The 21600-nt window shown below is 43.7% G+C and overlaps 1 protein-coding gene across 6 annotated transcripts in view; it reads left to right on the forward strand.

The window, feature by feature from the left end:
* The first annotated feature begins 1165 nt into the window (after positions 1-1165).
* The window catches only part of LOC147016558 (mitochondrial calcium uniporter regulator 1-like), a 39291-nt gene continuing 18856 nt past the window's right edge, over positions 1166-21600 (forward strand). Inside the window, exons 1-3 of one of the 6 annotated variants that reach the window (XR_015049093.1) lie at positions 1166-1317; positions 1573-1722; positions 16767-16886. Coding sequence is in view for 5 of the 6 variants with exons in the window: in XM_085845330.1 (XP_085701456.1) it covers positions 1590-1722; positions 16767-16886 (253 nt within the window). In the remaining variant the exon portion in view is untranslated. The other 5 variants (XM_085845330.1, XM_085845333.1, XM_085845334.1 and 2 more) reach the window with 5 other exon arrangements.

Genomic DNA, 21600 nt, shown 5'->3' on the forward strand with positions numbered 1-21600 from the left:
GGATCAAAGACCACGGAGTTATGCTCTGGACAGACAGACAGACACAGACAGACAGGCACACAGACACACAGACAAAACGAATATAGTGGTCACTCTGGCTGACGCTCGTGAACCAATAGTGGTCACTTGCTCGTGAACCAAAAGTTGTAGTACTCGAAGAGCACTACTTGCATACCAACTTTCATTCGAAACAGTTGAAAACCCAAGGAGCTCGATGCCCACTTTATTGATTTTTTTGACATTTTCTAAGTTCGTGACCTTGTGACCTTGACCTTGGGACGAAAATGAAAAAGGAAGCTCCGTGGGGCTATGCAGGTGCCATTGGGCTAACCAAATACCAAAACCCCTGCCAGATTCGACAAACCCGCTCGGAGAATATGTAAATTGAAATCGGCTACCCCCTAAAAACACATGTTTTTTGGGCGTGGTTCCACCTATAATGGGCGCAGCACGCCCATATTCAGGAAAACACAACTGGATCTTGATATAAACCTCGCACCCAAATTTTATCCGGATCGGATCAAAACCCACGGAGCTATGCTCGGGACAGACAGACAGACAGACAGACAGACAGACAGACAGACAGACAGACAGACAGACACCAATAACGAATATAGTGGTCACTTATTTTTTCGTGAAAATATTTTTTCGTGAACCAAAAAAGGGGGAGGGGGGATGAGATGTCTCAGTAATTTATGCTAATGTATGCATACATGGGTGCGCCTGGGCGTGGTTACTGTGTCACGTGACCCGCCCATGTTCCGATGCTGTGTCCGTGTCTGGTTTCAACCTACTATTGTTCCCCCTTCAGAGTCTTCGTCCCTGTCTGTTGAATACATTACAATAGCCTTTCATTAATATCTATCTCTTACAGTAATGAACACTTTTACTCGACGATTATTACGACGCTTCGACTCTGGCTTTTTAATTGGTGTATTGGTGTGTTGCCAAGCTCGTCTAAGGATTCCTCCTTATTGGCTTTTCGGTGCATCGGCGAAACGATAAAATTAAGCGAAATAAAACTTAACGTCAAGGGGTATTTTCTTTTGCAAATCCTTTATAAACTCTTGCGTGGAAAACAAATTGATAATCCACGATTAATTAATGTTGAATTGCTTGTTGCGGTGTATTGATTTATTCCAACGTTTGTAATGTTCTTTTTATTTTTATGTTTTTTTTTGTTTTTTTTTTCGTTAAAAGTACGTGACGCAGAAAAGGAAACGTCAGTATACATTAGTTTAATATAAATCTGAAAATTCCTATTTAATACCTCACAATAGAGGGGGGTATTGTATCCCAACGTGATTGATAATCCCGGTGAGTCGGGCTCGTGAGGTAATTAATGATATTAACGCGGTTCGTTTTTTTTTTTGTTGTTTTTTTTTTTCCTCAGTCACGATGAGCTTCGTGAACTTGTTTTTAAAAAGAAAAGTCGATATTTTACCTTTTTTCCCCCCACAGGTGGTCCGCTGACTTGTATGAACCTGCTGAAGTGTGGGATGTAATGGCTAACCTGAATGTTTAAATGAAATCCCTTTTAATGTTGTTTTTGTTCGATTTTATCTGTTGCAGACACACAGCGGCCCGAAATGGCGGTCAGGGAGCAAAGGCTCGTTTCAGGGTTTGGCAAAGCGATTCACGGGATGTTCTTTGGCGTGGCGGTGAACTCTGGGTGCTGCTGCCGTCTCCCAACCCCCAGGCCCAGCAAACCAACTACCTCAGGTAATAATGGTTCACTAAAAACTGTCAAATGCTGTGTCAAATAAATTCCTCAGCTGTTGAGCGAAGATCCAGAGCAATTTTTGGGGAAAGCAAGTGGTTGGAGAAGAAACACGAAGAGAAGATCGAGCAAAAGCACCAACAAAACAAAACAAGCTCAAACTCGAGGGGGAGCACTTGGAAGAGTGCAAAACCTCCGCCGCCAATACTGCTGGGTTACTTCAGTGAACCTGATATCCTATTCATTGTAGGTCAAAACGGATCAGACTCTACTGAACCAAGATTGAATAAACTAGATCGACGCGCATCTAGAAATGCCAAAAAAAAATCGAAATTTTTTTGATAAAAAAGTTGCAAAATTTGTTGTTTTTTTTCTCTAACAAATTTTTTTTTTGGTTGGAAATCACTTAAAACATGAAGAAATGCAAACAAAAAAACATTCAAATATTTTTTTCAATTTGGCCGCTATGGCGGCCATATTGGACTTTGGACCAAGTCCAAAATCGAATGGCATGATCCCCCCACCAAGTTTCGTCGAAATCGGTCGAGGAGTTTTTCCGTAATACTGTTCACAAACAAACAAACAGACGGGGTGAAAACAGTAACCTCCGTCCATCTTCGATGGCGGAGGTTAATGAGCAAAGATCCTCGTCCTCTTAATGATGACGTCATAGTTATCAGTTGTGTGGTAAATTATCTCTTATGCCCTATTCGATTCCATCTGAAGTATTCAAAAAGCTTGCGTTGTTTCGCGGATAATTGTTTATGCGATGATATGACGTCCTAACTTTTTTCTTGGAAGAATTTCCTCAATCTGAGATTGTTACCGTCTGCGTGTGAGCTTTCTGCATGAACATGTCAAGTTTCAAGATGTTCTGATGAAAACTCTTGGTTGTGAAACCAAAAAATTCGGAAAATGGTGATGACGTCATAAAACGAATATGACGTCGTTGTGATGTATCAGATTTTTGCGTCAAATCATCTGTGCAAATGCCCCGTTTGATTCCCGCAAACAAAATTCAAAAAGATTCCCTAGTTTCGGAGCTAATGGTATAGGCGATTTCCATTAGCGGTGATATTATGATGTCATAACTTTTCTTTCTAGGAAGAATTTTCGAAATCGGAGATGCTTACTGCCTGCACATGGACTTTATGCATATACATGCCACTTTTCACGAAGATCCGATGAAAACTCTGGACTGTGAAACAAAAAATGTGAAAAAATAGGAATGACGTCATAAAAGCGGATATGACGTCATAATGATGTATTATTTGTGTGTTTAACCATCTCTGCTAATGCCCCGTTCCATTCCCGCAAACAGAATTCAAAAAGCTTTCCTCGTTTCAGTGAATTTTTTTTGGACGATTTCCATTCGCAGAGACATTATGACGTCATAACTTTTTTTTCTAGGATGAATTTTCACAATCGGAGATTGCTACTGTCTGCGCAGGGTATTTTTTACATATATATATGCAAAGTTTCAGGAAGTTTCGATGAAAACTGAAGGCTGTGAAACAAAAAAGTCCACAAGAAGAAGAACAAGAACATCGTGAGTAAGACTAATAATCATAATATTGAGACAAATGTCACTGCGCTCGATAGTTTCACTACTGGTGATAACCATAAACTGGTATTCTAGATGTAACTAGTACGGTACTAAGGAGAGCACCTATACCTCTGCCAGGCTGAACAGTTTACATTTTGTATCCACTGAGAGGCCGGATCTGAATTCAGACCTGAACCAACATAGGATCTGCTTGTTGTTGTCCTACCCCCATCCAGTGTGACCACTCTTCATATTTAAAAAAAGCCAAGAATTCACAAGGTTTCGGAAAAGCGATGATAATAGTGTTACGAATTTCGATCCGCCTGGCGTGCAATCGGCCACGTGACTCAAATCGCGACCGCGTCACCCACCGGAACGGACAATTCAGTCGTGACCCTCCGTGGAACTACCACCAGGAGCTCGTCACGGGTGGGTCTTTCGACCACACCACAATCGTGCCAATCGGCCACCCGCGCAGGATAAGGTTGTTCCCCAAACTCGACCTACCTAAGTACCTGCGCGGGTAGTTAACCGCTGGCCGGCCAAGGACACGAACCGCTTAAGCGGTCTGCTCTGTGCTTCATTGATAAACGAGCGGTGTTATCGCCGGCCCCGATGGACGTGATTATTTACCGGGTACTTACACCCCTCCTACCAATTCCTTCTGTGATGCAAGATGGAACTTTCAAACAAAGGAAAGGACGCAACGAAACGGGGAACAGTTCGACAACCACATTTATTGCACACTCATACATTTATTATACAAGCACATATGCAGTCAGGAATGCAAAACACTAACATGCACGTATACAAAACAAAAGCAAAGCAAAAGGTGCTACGACCATCTATAAGCAATTATGTACAGTCACTTATACGGTTTTACTTACGGGACTCTGCGCCACAGCACGCGTTCAAAGAAAAGGCAAGAAAAGACCCCCTCATAGACAAGGGAGTCAGACTGGGCCCGTGGGCCTAATGCGCGTGGAACCTGGATGAGCGGCCAGGTCCACGAGACCGAAGGGTCTTACCCGCGCCCTCGTGGCGCGATGGCGGGCAAGCCGCGATGTCAGCGTAGCTGCGCCTGGCTTCGTGCCCCTGGCGTGGTCGGTGAGCTCTCTCCGGCGCTCCCCGTCGGCCTTTCCCGTCGGCTTTGAGCTTCGTCTCCCGACTTGACTGCCCCATCGGCACTGCACTCGACTTGACTGCCCCGTCGAGAAAAGATAGAGAAAAGAAAAACGGCTAACTCAAAGGATCGCAGCCCTGTGAACACGGAAATTCCCTCTAAACGGTGGGGAAATCTATCTACACAATTACTTATCGTCATAACTGATCTCAGGACCCTTTATGGTGTATTGCGAATTTCCACAGCCGTAACAATAGAAAACCTATACGCCAAGAAAACCTATAGAAAACCAAGATGCCAAGGTGAACAACGAATTGCCAAGATCTTGTAAAAAAAAAAAAAGCCAAGGAGTGGTCACACTGGACCCAACCTGTCCACCAAGTTTCGTCCGAATCTGTCCTTAATGTTTTGGAATATCATGCTACATATCATGTTTAGATCTATCTCACAGCTCTACAGAGATGACCGAATAAAGCCGGACCAAATGTCTGTCCGTCCGTCAACAATTTTTCTTTTCGATCTTGATGAAAATTAGTATGTGGGTAGAGGTTGATGAGTGTTGCACAACGATACAACTCTTGTCAGGGTCAAGGTCACGTAGGTTGTAAAAATCGCCATTTTCAAAACCTATCTAGTCTGCCATTCTACAATATATTCGGCAACTGTTTATTGATTATGATCGTAAAAAATATTATCTTGTATCTAACCGGACAGATTTTTGAATTTCCGTCCCGTTTGGCCGCCACGTAACCTGGAAGATGGTCAAAAACACCTCCCGGTACAAAAAACTTTTTACTTCCGATCTTGATGAAATTTAGTATGTGGGTAGAGGTCGATGAGTGATACCCAACGACATATTTTTTCCCGGATTCGAGGTCAGGTCAACGTCATGAGGTCACGAAAGTTGTGAAAGTCGCCATTTTCAAAACCTGTCATTTTAGGAGATATCTGGCAACGGTTCATCGATTATGATAGTAAAAAACATTATGGAGATGACCGTCACCCCCACACGGGTAATTTTTATCAACGACGTCGAGGCTCGTATGAGAGCTAACATACAAAATGTACAACAAGGGGAGCAGGAGACAAGAGGGGTGGGAGAGGGAAGGACAAAACAGTGGGGAACAGAGACATGAGGAGATCTGTGGAAGGGAGAGGGATGGGGTGGGTTACACGGGGTAAGCAAGATGAACACTGCAGGGACTTTCAGATCCTTACACAATGGGGACTTTCAGTAAGGAAAGGAGGTGGGTTTGGGGTGGATTAATGGGGGAAGACAAGATCGTGGTTTTGGATGGGGGGAAGATAAGAGATTGTGATGAATATCTGTTTTGAAGAGTGTGGGAGTTTGTTCCAAAGGTGGGGGGGAAAAAAGAGGAACTGGAAGGGCACTCGGTAGAGCGCATACATTCACCACGTAATGCCTGGTCCACGAGGACAAATCCGGCCCATTACATTTTTGAAATATCATGCTTTACAGTACGATATCGTTTTTGGCCCTATCTCTCAATGGTGAAGATTCACTTCAAAAATTATGAGATCCACATTCGGATCTACAGCAAAATTGAATCAATTCTTCCTTGTCACACAGCCGTGTCCACAAAGTTTCATCCGAATCCGTCCACAACTTTTTGAGATATTGTACACACAAACAGATAGAAAGGGGTGAAAACCTCACCCCCTTCACCTTAGGTGGTGGAGGTAATAATCACAATATAATATATATGTAATTCCTAATGTTAATACTTATCGCTATTGTTTAACAATACCACACTACAATTTACCTCACACACTCACGATGTCTCTCCGAAAGGACTGTTTGGAACCCCGCCCCCCCCCCCTCCACATCCACTTTCTCAACAATCCTGTGGAAGAACTCCTTTCATTCAAGCTTCTGGGTCTCACGATCTGCCATGATCTTTCCTGGGAAAGCTACATTTCCAACCTGGCTTCCAAAGCCAGTCGCCGACTGGGAATCCTCCGTTGTGCAAAGTCCTTCCTCGTCCCACCTGAGCAGCTGACCACTTACAAAGCTTTCGTCTGCAGCCTGATGCAGTACTGCTCTCCCCTCTGGGCTGGCGCTCCTGCCTCCCAGCTTTCTCGGATTCATGCTGTGGAAACCAAGGCATTTCGGATTATTGGCATCTCCCGCAATGAGGCTGAGTCTTTGGGCCTCTCACTCTCTCACCGCAGGCTTGTCGGTGGTCTTTCTGTCTTCTACCGTCTCCTCTCCAGCCTCGCCCCCCCCCCCCTGCTATCTCTGCGATTTGTCCCCACCACATTTCTGCAGGGTGCTCAAGGTCTGCCAACAACCCCCTTCTGGTAAAACTACCAAAATCATGAATCGCTGTTCACCTTCACTCTTTCATGCCTCTTTTTCCTGCCTTTGGAATAAATTCCCTCACTCTGTTCAATCCCATTCTTCCCTCCAGGCCTTCAAAACAGCTGTTCACCACCACCTCTTATCGTCCCCCATCCAAATCCTCGATCTTTTCGACCCCCGTTAATCCATTTCAAACCCACCTCCTTCAAATTCCCTGCTTTCCTTCCTGAAAGTACCTGTAATGGCCATCTCGTATACCCCGTGTTGCCCGCCCCGTCCCTCTCCCTTCCACAGATATCCTAATGTCTCTGTTCCCCACCACTTTGTCTTTCCCACTCCCGCCCTTCTTGTCTCATGCCCCCCCCCCTTGCTGTGCTTTGTGTGTTTGCTCTCTTATGAGCATTGACATTGTACACAAGAGAAGTAATAAAAATTTGTAAGATCACGAAATCCCCCTCATTAGTAAATGGACAAACCCATGCCCACGGCGGAACATTTTGGTTCTTAAAATCGGAGCACCTGTCCTGAGGGTGAAACGGCTATCCTTGCAGTGCTATAAAGTGGGCAATCTCTATATCTCTCTATCTATATATATGTATATGTATATATATATATATATATATATATATATATATATATATATATATATATATATATATATATATATATATATATATATATATATATATATATATATATATATATATATATATATATATATACAGTCATGCGCCGCTAAAGGCCCGGTCACACCTTGACGTTTTAGCCAACGTATGCCGATTTTTGAATTTTTTTTTTCTAAAACGCTGGCACACGTTGAATACGTTATGGGTAAGTTTTGATAACATTGAGAGCACGCTGAAAAACACTGCCATACGTCATTGTACGTTGGCTTTAAACGTTGTACTTTTCGGTTGTCCTCAAATTTTTTTCATGCTTGAAATTTCACGACGTTTGAAATTGGCGTACCCGAAACTTATTTCTAACTCATGCCGTCCAACTACCGGAGAAACCACACCCTCGACTGACTTTGTCCGAATCGAGTCTCTACCACTGACTCGGATCCGGCGAAACTGGGCGGAAGTGACCAAAGCCGTGCCGGACCAAATTAACAATTTACGGTACGAACGGCCTTACTAATTCTCAATACACACCATGCTAGGCCAATGGAGGAAAGCACAGAAAACGAGCTGGTACATTTAACAGGGGTTTATTTATAACAATAATCGGGGAGGGGGACACACTGGAGTTGTCATGAATAAAAGGCAGGCAATGTACAATGAGCAAAAGCACTTCACAATCCTACTTAAATACGGGGCCCACGGACACACACACACACACATATATACACACACACACACACACACACACACACACACACACACACACACACACACACACACACACACACACACACACACACACACACACACACACACACACACACACACACACGAAATGGACCCATGGGTCTATAGTCGGTAGAGCCGGGCCGGGATACCTGTCCCACCTCGTGCGATCACACCGACCCGAACCACCACGGTGGGACTTGAAACCATGACCTGAAGTCCATGGCCCACGACTCTGGCTGCTCGATCACCAGACTTGCCCTCCAAAGGACCGCAGACCGCTCCAACCACGACCACGACCGTCTGCAGAGCCCTCGTCGACAACCACTCAGCCACGATGACAGACCGCTCGGCAATCGCCACGATTTCCTCTCTGCCGAACCCTGGTCGTGACAACCACTCTACTCTTCTGAGGTGGGAGGGGTCTCTTCTCCTCGCCACTCGCCTCCTGATTGGACGAGGGGTTGTCGGACGACTCATGGTCACCTCCCGATTGGCTGAGGCGTGCGTGTCATGCTCACCCTCCGCTCATTCGCTGGAGGAAACGTCCATGCCCTGCCTTTGGGCGGAGCCTCGATCTGAGGCAATGGAGGCTCCTCCCACGCCTTCAGCCAAAAACACGTGGGCAATGGCGACCATGTCGAGTGTGGGATGGTGGGGTTGTTGTCGTGGATGTAGTAGTAGTTGTTGTAAAAAGCGTAACTAAAAAAAAAAACTCGCAACGCACACATGTAATTCCCATTCAATAGAAGGACGGGACCCTGACTATAAACACATACTTATCAAAATAACTGAACTACGGGTACTCTGGCTTCTGTGTGCAAAAAGGCTTCCAGATTCGTAACAATACTTGCGTGTTCATTAAGAAATAAAATTGTGTTTAGAAGATTACGCACAATAATTTATTCGACCTTCTTTTCTCTGTTTTTAGCTCGCCTGTTCGAAGAACAGAGAGCTATAGCGATACCCCTGGCGTGAGGTCAGCGTCAGCGTTAGCGTGAAAATGTTAAAATTTTTGGTGCAAGTTATTTCCTTTCTAATGTTTTTATCTACCACTAGTTTTTTTTACTGATTACAATATACAAATACATATATTGCTTTAAAATTATTTGGATCAGACTTCACTGCAATGCTTTATAAAAAATATTATTTGACTAGTCTTTTAAAAACAATAAATGTATAAACAGGCGAGCATTGGGTGGCTTTGACACCAACTCTCATTTTTTTTTCGCACTGACGTGCAATATGAAGTTTCATTCAAATCTGGCGACGAAAAAAAATTGTTAAATAATCAATTCCCGATTCAGTTAAGTACTCTACTGGATTATTTGATCAATGCAAATAACCTCAGTGGTGTGGTTCGCTGGAGCTATTTTTTTTTTTTATCAACCACTGTCACAACGGGAACCCAACGGGTTCACGGGTCATCTAGTATATTACTAAAATTCTCATCTTGTATATATGTTCCCGAAATAGCCAAAACGGTACAAGGTAGCGCAAAAATTTTAGGGCCACCTTACTCACGATTCTCCTACGGTGTGCAGTATCAAGTTTCGTTAAAATCGGGCAACGAAAAAAAACAAAAAACAATACCTGATTCAGTCAGGTTTACTCTTCAGGAGAATTTGATGAATGCAAACAACCTCAGCGGCATAGTTTGCTGGAGCTGTTTTTTTTTTTTTTTTTCCATCAACCGTTGTCACCATGGGTTCACGGGTTGTCTCTTAGCAACAAAGGGGAAAACGGTTTAAAATCACCTGAAATTAACTTTCTTCATGAGACAAGTGGCAGAACCAGAGGTTGTGTTCTAGGCCAAGCACAAATGCTAGGGTGCGTTCTCGGCCGAGGACAAGTGCTAGGGTGTGTTCCGGGCCGAGCACGCGTGCAGGGGTGCGTTCCGGGCCGAGCTGGGGTGCGTTCCGGGCCGAGCACGCGTGCTGGGGTGCGTTCCGGGCCGAGCACGCGTGCTGGGGTGCGTTCCGGGGCCGAGCACGCGTGCTTGGGTGTGTTTGATTACCAATCAACTTGTGGAGCGCTCGCCAAGTAGCTTAAGCACTCAAAACAGTTTATGAGGAACGGCTGGTTAAGGCCCAGTCACACCTTGACGTTTTAGCCAACGTATGCCGATTTTTGAATTTTTTTTTTCTAAAACGCTGGCACACGTTGAATACGTTATGGGTAAGTTTTGATAACATTGAGAGCACGCTGAAAAACACTGCCATACGTCGTACGCTGGCTTTAAACGTTGTACTTTTCGTTTGTCCTCAAATTTTTGCATGCTTGAAATTTCACGACGTATGCCGGCGTATGACTCACACGTTCCGCTACGCTGGCCACAAGTTGTATGCACGGTCTGCGATCGTTGACAGACGTCAACACATGCTACTTGTAAGTTAATCATAAGTTGAGACACGCCGAGGTAATGTTTAGCGTACCCGAAACTTATTTCTAACCTACGATTAACGTGTTGTTGGCACGTTACGCGATCGTTGCCACACGTCGACAGACGTTACTTTTAAGTTACTCATAGGCTGAAAGACGTCTGTATAATGGATCGTCCTTGCGTCAGCGTCCACGGCCACGGCCAGGACACTTATTTGCAGCATTCTTCAAACTTTTCTTCGGCATGACGAGGATGTTCACACTTCGATGTCTAGCTTGGCTATGATTCCAATTGTCCATCGGCAGCGTCTATTTAAAATAGTCGAGTTTGAGCGTTTTAACACGTTCAGAAGAAACGCTTCAAATTTCCAAACCCCAGCGTCAAAAACAAAGGCGAGTGACAGCAATTTAAATCGTTCATTGTAAACAATGAAAATAGTTGAGTGGTACCGTTTAAAAGTCGTTGTGTAAAAAAAAAAATAAAAAAAAAATAAAAAAAAATCCAATTGTTGAGCGCAAGCGTCTACTTTCAATAGTGGAGTTTGAGCGATTTAGCACGTTCAATAGAAACGATTAAAATTTCCGAGCGCCAGCGTCAAAAAACAAAGGCGAGTGACAGCAATTTAAATCGTTCATTGTAAACAATGAAAATAGCTGAGTGGTACCGTTTAAAAGTCGTTGAGTGTAAAAAAAAATCCAATTGTTGAGCGCAAGCGTCTACTTTCAATAGTGGAGATGCAGCCATTTAAATCGTTGAGTGGCAGCCTATGAATAGCAAACCCCATGTCACCGGCAAAGATAAACTGCCGCACGATATGGATAAGTTAGGCTATCGTTGGGCATAGTTTGTGAATGCCGGCTACACGATAATTATTCGTTGGTATCCCGTATCTATAAGTTATCGAAGCGCTTTATGCACATTATTAGTTCATTGTGCATTTGTCCAACCCGTTATGAATAGACCTAAATCATAAAAACAAGCCATAGCTCATTGTTGAAAAAGCCCCATAAAAAATTAGCCGCGAAGAACTTCTAACAATGGTGCAAAGATGTCTCCTACCCGTGGACACGCGGACGCAAGGAGGATCCATCATAACCCACACCCTCCCCCTCACACTCGCCTACTACTGCCAACATGAACAAACTAATACTGATACTGTTACTGCTGACATGGACATCGACTCAAAAAGGACTCGAACACTGTTGGGTTCCCCTTTTATGAACACCATTTTTATTTACCAATTCCCGAAATCGCTGGGAACACGTCTTTATATGGCAGTTGTAAGTTGGAAACGCGTTCATTTATTTTTTTTTGTTGACCGGAAGACGTCATTGGAATACGTCTACTTACGTCAATGTGTGTTGGGACTACGTAAAGAATTGGTTCAAAGCACGTCAAACATAAGTTAGAAATAAGTTTCACATAAAAAAGACATTACCGCGACGTGTTTCGACTTATGAGTAGCTTATAAGTAGCCTTTGTGGATGTGTGTAAGCGTCCGCATATCGTGTGTACAACTTATCCCCATCGCATGCGGAACGTGTGTCGTACGCCGTAAAATTTTGAACATGTTTAAAATTTCTTGACGTACTCTACTTACTACGACGTATGATAGCGTACTTTAGCGTTCTACTCATGTATACCAAACTTACTCATACCGTATTTGACGTGCCCCAACGTTTTAGACACATTTTTCTTTGGTCGGCATACGCTGTTCTGGCAAGATCGCCAAGGTGTGACTGCGATGTTGACACTTCCATTTCTACGGCGGTTATGATTCGAATCGTTGTGCGTCAGCCTTTTAATAGGCTACGTCACGATATCGTCGGCGATGCGTGCAACGCGCTATGCCTAAGTTAGACTATCGTTGGGCATAGGTTGTGTAGGCCGACAACAAGTTCAGCATTCGTTGGTATAAGTTATCTATAACACAACGAAACGTTCTGTGTCCGTTACTAATGCGTTATACATAAGACCAAGTCGCTATGAATATGTCCGAATCTTTAAAAAAAACATCAAAAGTTCAACGTAAGCCAGTGTTTTACATAAATTTTAATACGTTTCCATCGCTGGCTAAAACGTCAAGGTGTGACTGGGCCTTTAGACAAGCTATCACAATCTGATTAGTAATGAAATCCATTCCTGGATCAGCTTTTTGTGAGTTTCTTTCTGGCTGGTAGTGACAGGTGAGATGAGGGGTTATCGTTATTATGATCACATAAAATAATTAGAATTTATGTGATAGAGCAGAAATTATGTTAAAAGTTCCCTCAGCAACACCGGCGTTTCCCATAAGACGAGCTACATCATGGACCCCACCGCATCAGATGTGAGCTAATAAGAGAGGCTCGCATGAGCTGAGATTGAGAAAGCCAGATCCAGAGAGAAAGAAGAATCTTTGGCAGTGTACGGACAGGGACACCAAAAAGCTTGGTCGGCGAGGTGTTGAGAGCGCGCTGCGTGCGAAGAGAGGGAGTGAGTCCAAAGTGCGAAGGAGGACAGCATAAAAAGCTGCTTTCTGTCACATATCCTGCATGCCGGAGAGGACTTGCCTACTGAGTCTGGACACCTTGGAAACTCACCTGCATGTCTCATCACCACTCCACTGCCCATCTTCCCCATCAATTCCCCTGTAAATTTGGATTGGTGCAGTGGCTGTGTGAGGTGAAGGAAAAAGAGTTGAACCTAATTTTCTTTTTTTTATCAAGGTGTTGTTCTTTTCTTCTCCCTGAATTGAGTGATGGCCAGTGTTTTGTGTAAATATGATTGTACAAGAATATATGGTATGGTTAAATCTTCTCTTTTGTGCCGTGTGTGTGTGTGTGTGTGTGTGTGTGTGTGTGTGTGTGTGTGTGTGTGTGTGTGTGTGTGTGTGTGTGTGTGTGTGTGTGTGTGTGTGTGTGTGTGTGTTAATTGTTGGTTATTACCTCCACCACCGAAGGTGGATGGCCTAGCAGGGTTATCCAACTCACCATGGTAGGGACATGGTGAGTTAGATGATTGATAAGCCGTGATGACATAGTTTTGCTAATGTCAGTTAGAGGTACGTGCATAGTCTAAGGAATGACGGTAAGCAAAAGTTGGTCAGAGGGAGTTGGTTTGTGACATGATGCTGGTGAGAATGTGTGGAGAATGTGGGACAGCAGCCCCGTATGAATGAGAACAGTGTATGGTGTGGTGAATGAATCTCACCCAAGAAAATCTGGGGTGAGTTAAGAGTTAGAGGAATTTAGTGAAATTTACATTTGGATGTCATCTGTGGTTGGTGCTGACAGAGGGAAGATTTGTTTTGCAGGCTGCAGGAGATGAGTGACTGGATGAGTGTGGCTTGTGAAAGGTAAGTATTGATGAAAAGGCCCCTTTGGCACTTTGAGCCAGTAGGCCATAGGTCCAGAGGGGCAAGCAAAGTTCAATGAATCCAGGTACCCAAGCGAAGGGACTCAGAGTGCCAAGTGCCAGTCTGTGCATCGTGGAGGAAGCCTGCGAGGGCTCTCCCCAGGTTTCTTTGAGAGGAGCAGGTAAACTCGGAGGCAGCGTTAGCGTCCCGGGGGGTGCCATTGTGCAAGTATGCAGGTGGACAGACCTGCCAGTGGAGCCACACTGCCCAGCCAATCCCAAACTTGTTTGAGCACCAACGACCAGTGATGGGCAGGGAATTTGGGTTATTAAAACCACATTGTTTAAAGAGATGCGTTGGTAAATGCTGGAGAAGATTGGATAGGATATATGGAGATGTAACTTGTGCCACTTGGCACCATCTACCGCTTGTATGATCGCCAGCTGCTGTGCTTGTCCTCTCGTGGAAGCTGTGGGACCTATAGACTTATTTCGAACTTGCATTGGGGTTCCCACAAGTCTACCTTTTTCTACCTTTCACCCCCCCCCACTCCCACCATCTCCCCCCCCCCCAAGTCTCTACCCTGTTCAAGCTGCTTAAAAGGTAGAATGCCTGATTAGGAGGTGAACTGCCATCCTTAAGACTTGGAAGAAGAAGGGGAGTTGGTCATTTGGATTGCAGGGAATGTACAAGAATATAGACCATGTTGAGACAGGCCTTCATCCTGGAGTGCATTGAAATAGGCTAATCAAATCAAGTTTTTATCTTATTACCTTTGCATTCTGCGAAAGGTTATGTTTTGGTCGGCGTGTATTTATTTATTTATTTATTTGTAATCTTGTGATTCGTATAACTCAAAAAGTATTAAACCGAATTGTATGAAATTTGGTGGGATGATTGGTTATTAGCCAGGAAGCATTCGATTAGATTTTGGGATCGTTTGGGTCAAAGGTCAAGGTCACAAAGGTCAAAATCATCTTTTTACGATAACACGGTCAATTTTTATTCAATTTGCATGCAACTAACGCCAAAATGTTCAGAATTCAACCCCTCATCTTGTGATATGCAATATGACACAATGACGCCCATACTCTTGTTACCGGTTAGGGGTCAAAGATCAGGGGGGTCACGACCTTGAAAAATATGCGGTTTTTGTCATAACGCGGTCAATTCTTGTCCGCTTTACATGAACCCAGCACCAAAATGTTCAGAATTTAATGCCCAATCTTGTGACACAATGACGTCGTAACACATGTCACCGGTTGGGGTAAAATGTCGAGGGGGGGGGTCACGCCCTTGAAAAATATGCGGTTTTCGGCATAACTCAGTCAATTCTTATTCAATTTGCATGAAACCAGCATCAAACGAGATTATCTTCTCTTGTTGAAACGTTGTATTCACCGAGCTTGCGAGTGAAGACTCACCAAAACGACGTGAGTTGATTGTTGTTTAGTCCGTTGCCCCCGAAAGTCTGGGGGGGGTCATGACATTATAGATATGTGGTTTGTGTCATAAGACCATTCATATGAAACCAGTTCCCCACACTCATACCAAGAACAAAAAAAGTAGTGGTGGCGAAGGTATGCGCTTTATGAGTGCCCGTTCTAGTTTATTTCTGTATTTTGTTATTTATTGATTCATTTTATTTTTTAAATTCAACTTTAAAATACTTGATATCGAGTATTACCTCCACCACCAAAGGTGAATTCGGTTATGTTTTCACCCCTCTCTGTCTTTGTTTGTCTGTGCAGGATAGCTCAAAAAGTTGCGGACGGACCCAGATGAAATTTGGTGGGCAGGTTGGGTGTGTGATCACGATGAATTGATTCAATTTGGTGAAGATGCAAATCAGATCTAAATTTTTTTTGTGATTCTTCACCATTGAGATTGGGCTAAACAATTACATAGCACGTTATATTAAAAGTTGGAGACTGATCCGGATGAAATTTGGTGGACAGGTTGGGTGTGTGATCATGACAAATTGATTCGATTTTGGTGAAGATCTGGATCTAGATACGAGGATTATATATATTTTTTAAAGTGGTTCTTCACCACAGAGATGGAGCCAAAAACGATATTTTGCATGATGTTTCAAAAATGTATTTGGCCTGATATGTTCTCGTGGGTCAGGCTTTGCGTGGCGGAGGTATGCGCTCTTCTGGGTGCCCTTCTAGTTAACCTCCGCCATCGAAGATCGGAGGTTACTGTTTTCACCCCTTTCTGTTTGTTTGTTTGTTTGTTTGTGAACAGTATTATTGAAAAACTCCTCGACGGATTTCGACGAAACTTGGTCGGGGGATTAGGTATGGTCCAAGGATCATGCCATTCGATTTTGGACTTGGTCCAAAATCCAATATGGCCGCTATGGTGGCCATTTTGAAAGTATTTGAAATTTTTTTTTTTTGCATTTCTACATGTTTTAAGTGATTTCCAACCCCCCCCCCCAAAAAAAAAATATTGCTGCAACTCAACTTTTTTCAACAAAATTTCGATTATTTTTTTTTTTTTTTTTTTTTTGCATTTCTACATGTTATCAGTTATTTCCAACAAAAAACACGCCAAAATTATAATTGCGGCTGATTTTGGAACTTTAGGTGGATATACCCATGTAAAATCAATTTGTCTCAAGGAATCCAGTTATGACGAATGAATTGAGTATGTAAAAGTAAAAGGGAAAGTTGCAAACTATAACTCTGTGAGCACTGTTGACGTCAAATTGAATGAATAGGATATCAGGTTCACTTGAGTGACCTAGCAGTACTGGCGGCAGAGGTTTTGCACTGTACCGAGTGCTCCCCCTCTAGTTGCTCTTGTTTTTATTTTGCTCTTGAACACAGCAGTAACAATGATTTGTTCATCTACCAAACTGGCTATTGAAGTCGCAGTCTCAGGCTTAATGGAGTGTGCTTATGTGTGCAATCTGTAAATGAATTGTTGCTGCATTCCTGACCTGTGTACTCATCCAAGGCTGATTTGTACATGCAGGATTAAAGACCTGTGCTGCATTGCACGTGTATGATACACGGATGGTTGACGTCTCACCCTCTGAAAGCAGGAAGTTTTATTTTGATACTCATGCCATGGTGCGTCTTTTAGAAAGCCAAGGTAAATTTTACATCACAGCTATGATGTCTTTTGGAAAAATCACTTTGCAAGAACACAATTGTTTTTGTGTGTGTGTAATATTCTATAATATTATGTGGAAGGGGGTGGAGGGGATCCATAGATTGGTTATCTTTAGAATGGTATGGACCATGTGATTGAACACGTTAAATTTACTCTTGCATCAGGAAAACTGTCAGAGGTAATTCCTATTGTCAAACATGCACTGAGGAGGCAGTGAGCATCCTTTATAGAGCAGAATATGGTAAGATTGTTGTGCAAAACCAACTGTAACAGGTGAGGCCTGGAGGAGGACTCGTGACACCCAGCCAAACATAACAAAATCAACTGGAACAGGTGAGGCCAGCCGCAGATTGCATCAGTCGTACAAAGTCTTTCCTTGGCACACCTAAACGCCTATCCACCTTCAAGGCTTTTCTCTGCAGCTTGATGGATTAATGGTCTTGTCTCTGGGCTACCCTCACAAACAGGTCAGTGATCTCTGTCTTATACCTTCTCCTTTCTGGTCTTGCAGCCTCTGCTCTTTCCGTGCTTTGTCGACCTCTCCCCCCCCACCCCCCCCCCCATGTTTATACAGGGCACACATGGTCTACCTTTCACCCCCTTCTGGTGAAACTACCAAAATCCAGGGTCACTGCTCACTTGTACTCATTCGTTCCTCTTTTCTTTTTCTTTTTCTTTTTTCCCCGCCTGTGGAACCAACTTCCATGTCTTCAATCTTCTTCTTCCCTCCTGGGTCAAATATAGCTGTTCACTACCATCTCAGATTGTCCCCAATTAAAAAGCATGATATGTTCTTACCTTATTAACTGCCCCTCCTCACCCCATCCCAATTCTTTCTCCTTCCAAATTTCTAGTTTTACCACCTGAGAGTTTCCTTTGTATCCATCTTGTCTACCCCATGTATCCTCTCCTGCTCCCCATTCCTCCACACACCCATGGTTTAGCTAAGTCTGCCTTTATGTTGAATTTCAATTCTGCTGTTGGTGTTTTTACCCCTCCTTTTGTCCTATTGTTCTGATCCGTTTGATGTACGAGTACAAGCTCTTCCATGAGCATCGACTTTATATTCAAAAATAAATAAATAAGCCTCTTCTAATTGTAAGCAGCATCTTCCCGCATTTTGCCATTCCATAAACACTGCCAGTTTTTGCTTTCATTTGAGTGTCCTTTGGGGAATCGGAAAGCAAGTACGCAATAAATTCTAGCATTGATTCGACCTCCGGCTCAGAGTGGTCTGTTAATGGACCCCTCTGACGTGACAATATGTAGTGCCTGGGTGATGGGCGATAATGAAAGCCTAAAATCATAAATTCAAATTTCACACAAACTGACTTTGGTTCGGTTTTTTCCGAATGCAGTTGGTTACCAAGTGTGTGATCTTATTTAACCACTCGTAACCAAAAAACTCTGCCTATCCCCGTTTGCACAAACATGTAATGAGTAATGCTGGGTGTGCTCTGGCTTTCAATAGGAATTAGCCACTGTGGCTAATCCAGGTGTAGAATGATTAGCCACTGTGGCTAATCCCAGGTTTAGAATGATTAGCCACTGTGGCTAATCCCAGGTTTAGAATGATTAGCCACATTTTATTCAAAAGTTAATTTTAAGGTGGATGTGTGAGGTTGGTTGGATTGTTCAGATTGGTTGGATGAGTGAGTTTGACGTGTGAGATTGGTTGAATGAACGACCATCAGGGGAGGTGGTGATTGTGAGGGATGGTGTGTGTGTGTGTGTGTGTGTGTGTCTGTGTGTGTGTGTGTGTGTGTGTGTGTGTGTGTGTGTGTGTGTGTGTGTGTGTGTGTGTGTGTGTGTGTGTGTGTGTGTGTGTGTGTGTGTGTGTGTGTGTGTGTGTGTGTGTGTGTGTGTGTGTGTGTGTGTGTGTGTGTGTGTGTGTGTGTGTGTGTGTGTGTGTGTGTGTGTGTGTGTGTGTGTGTGTGTGTGTGTGTGTGTGTGTGTGTGTGTGTGTGTGTGTGTGTGTGTGTGTGTGGTTGGTTGGTTGGTTGGTTGTGGACCAGGATTGGACCAACCTCATGCCAGTCAAACTCGCTCATCCAACCAATCTCGCACATCAAACTCACTCATTCAACCAAAGTCACTCATCCAAACAAACTCTCTCATCCAAACAAACTCGTACTACTACTGATTGTGTCAAAACTCACCTGGCAACCACTGACCCAACGAAGCATGTAGCGCCGAGTAGCGCCGAATAATTCCAGAAAAAGAAAATTCAAAAAAATTAAAATAAAATTTTTAGACAAGAATCATGGGAATCATGCGGAATTTCGGTCGATTATTTTTTTTTTTAAAGAGAAACTAGTTTAAAACTACGAAGGTTAGTATATATAAGCTCATACGAAATCACGCGTGATTCCGGTAATCAAAACGTACAAAATGGCGGCCGTCTCAACGAAGGTTGAATTCTGTGCTAAAATAACCCAAAATTCGTCTAAAACTGGTTAAAAAAAAGCCACGAAAACATAGATTAGCCACAGTGGCTAATGGGTGGTTTAAAATATTAGCCACAGGTAAGGGGGATTCGCCCTGTGGCGACGTGGCGAGCGGCAGCGCACACCCAATAATGTAATGATACAAGTACAAGTAATGTAATGATATGGTAATGATCTTCAAGTAATAGTAATGTAATAAGTAAGTACAAGTAATGATATGGTGTAATAATGATGGTAAACTACAAGTAATGATCAGTTCGCCGTATAACTTTACATCTTGTCGTTTTAACGTCGTTTGCAAATAGGGGACATTATTGTCACTTTGTCATCAATCAGTTTTATGTCTTTTCTTTTTTGTTGTTGTTGTTAAATTGCTTACATGTTTCTTTATTTACCATTGAATTTCAGTGTGTGTCTCCAAGCCACACCATTTTTTACTACTTGAGCTTTTGTCATCAAATCTTCAACAAACCTTTATTATGAGAAAATGGAGAACACAAATTAATAAAATGTCCAATTTTTTTTTCTTTTATTAACTGTCATTTTCGTCACATTCACTCCTGGGGGGTGTCCAGTCACGAAGCAGCCAGTTGGTGCTTGCCAAGCCAGCTGTTCCTTATTGTTTGTTTTGAATGGAGTGCTTGCTTGAGTGCTTAAGCTGCTTGGCAACTGCTCCACAAGAAACTTCGGAAATGAACACACCCCTGGTGTTTGGGAGGTGTAAGAGCAGTGCACAAAATGAGAAATGGAGTTATTGATGGACAGTGCGACTCTGCCACCAGGTTCAGGCTGATCAAACCGTGGAGGAGACCATAGCGAGGGAGTGACACTAATACTAAGGATGCAGGGAAGTCCTGTGGTTGGAAAGATTCTGTTAAACCGATGAAGTCCAGTTTATCGGCAGTGGCTTGGATTGAGAGATCTGTCAGCTTAGAGGGGAGACCTCATGTTTGAGGTCCACACGTTTGGGGACAAGGGAGGATGAGCTGCTAATAGGGCATTATAGGAATATGGAAAGGAGCAAGGAGAGTGAAGCTGCAGTTGCAGTGTCATTTGTGAAAGCCATCAATTTCACGTTCCGATGATGAGGCTGTACGATGATCCTGTTCCATGCTCTTGCCGACCTACAGAAGATGTACTGTCGGATGATGAAGCAGTCACATCTACCTCTTCATCAACTTAATTTCACCACTCGTCTCTCCACCTACCTCGACTTGCTCAAGCCACATCGCCCCACATGTAAATGTGAGCAAATATACCCTATGTAAATATTTATGTGCCTAAGAAACCCGAAGGACTTATTGCATGTCTTACCTTATTGTTTAATGTAATATATTATGTTTGTAGGGTAGATGGAGGAATTTCATTGCAAAGGTAGGATTGTATAGGGTAGCACGGTCCATGGACGATCAGGAGACATTTCGATGTAAGTTAGTCGGGAAATTGTCAGCTTAAGATTGTTACGCGTCACCCTACGGGGGTGGTGCTGTTAATTAGGTAAGGGACGAAGGCTAATTTCTGCCAGTATGTGATTACCCACTGTGACCTTTTCCTGTGTTTTTGCATTGACAAAACCGGCAATAAAAACCATTTTAACAGCAACAGGGCCGACCATTTCTGAGCAGGCAAGACACCCCGCCTTCTCGGCTTCGTGCGAACAAGTCATACCCCCGAGGCTTATGGTTGGTCGGTGTGATGCGAGAGGAGCGGGACATGGTCAGAGAGGAGATAGTTGGGTGAGGTATGTGGTGGAGATGGAAGCTCTCGCTCGTTGGGTTCTCCAAGACGCGCCGAAGAAGGCTGTGCGATTCTTGTGTTCATGCTGCATGAATTTTCCTGCATGACGCCAGCCATTACTGTTCAGCTGAGTTGCGAAGTTGTACGTTTACGAGTGGGAGGGAGAAGAGAAGAAGAGCACGTCTCATGGACTTATCTCGGGCCCTCAGAAATCGTCCCGTCGTATGGTCAAGGAGAAAGGCGTAGGTAGCCCATTTGCGGCGAGCCGACTTTGTGTAAGAGGAGCGGGGTCGGCATATTCGTTCCTGATAAGAAGCTACATGGCGGTTGGTGAGTCTTGACGTTGAATACCTCACGCACGTTTCCTGCCCAGAGAGCGGCTTGGCACCATTTTCGGGTGTGGTTTCCCGTGCAAGACGACGTGGTTTCTACGGCACCAGGCTCCTAAAAGATCACTTCTGGACCCGACGCGAAGTGCCAGAATAAAGGAAGGAAATTTCTTTTATTTT

This window comes from Eptatretus burgeri, chromosome 11 (assembly GCF_056783735.1).
Source record: "Eptatretus burgeri isolate ZD-2024b chromosome 11, Ebu_testis_v1, whole genome shotgun sequence".
Taxonomy (NCBI): Eukaryota; Metazoa; Chordata; class Myxini; order Myxiniformes; family Myxinidae; genus Eptatretus; species Eptatretus burgeri.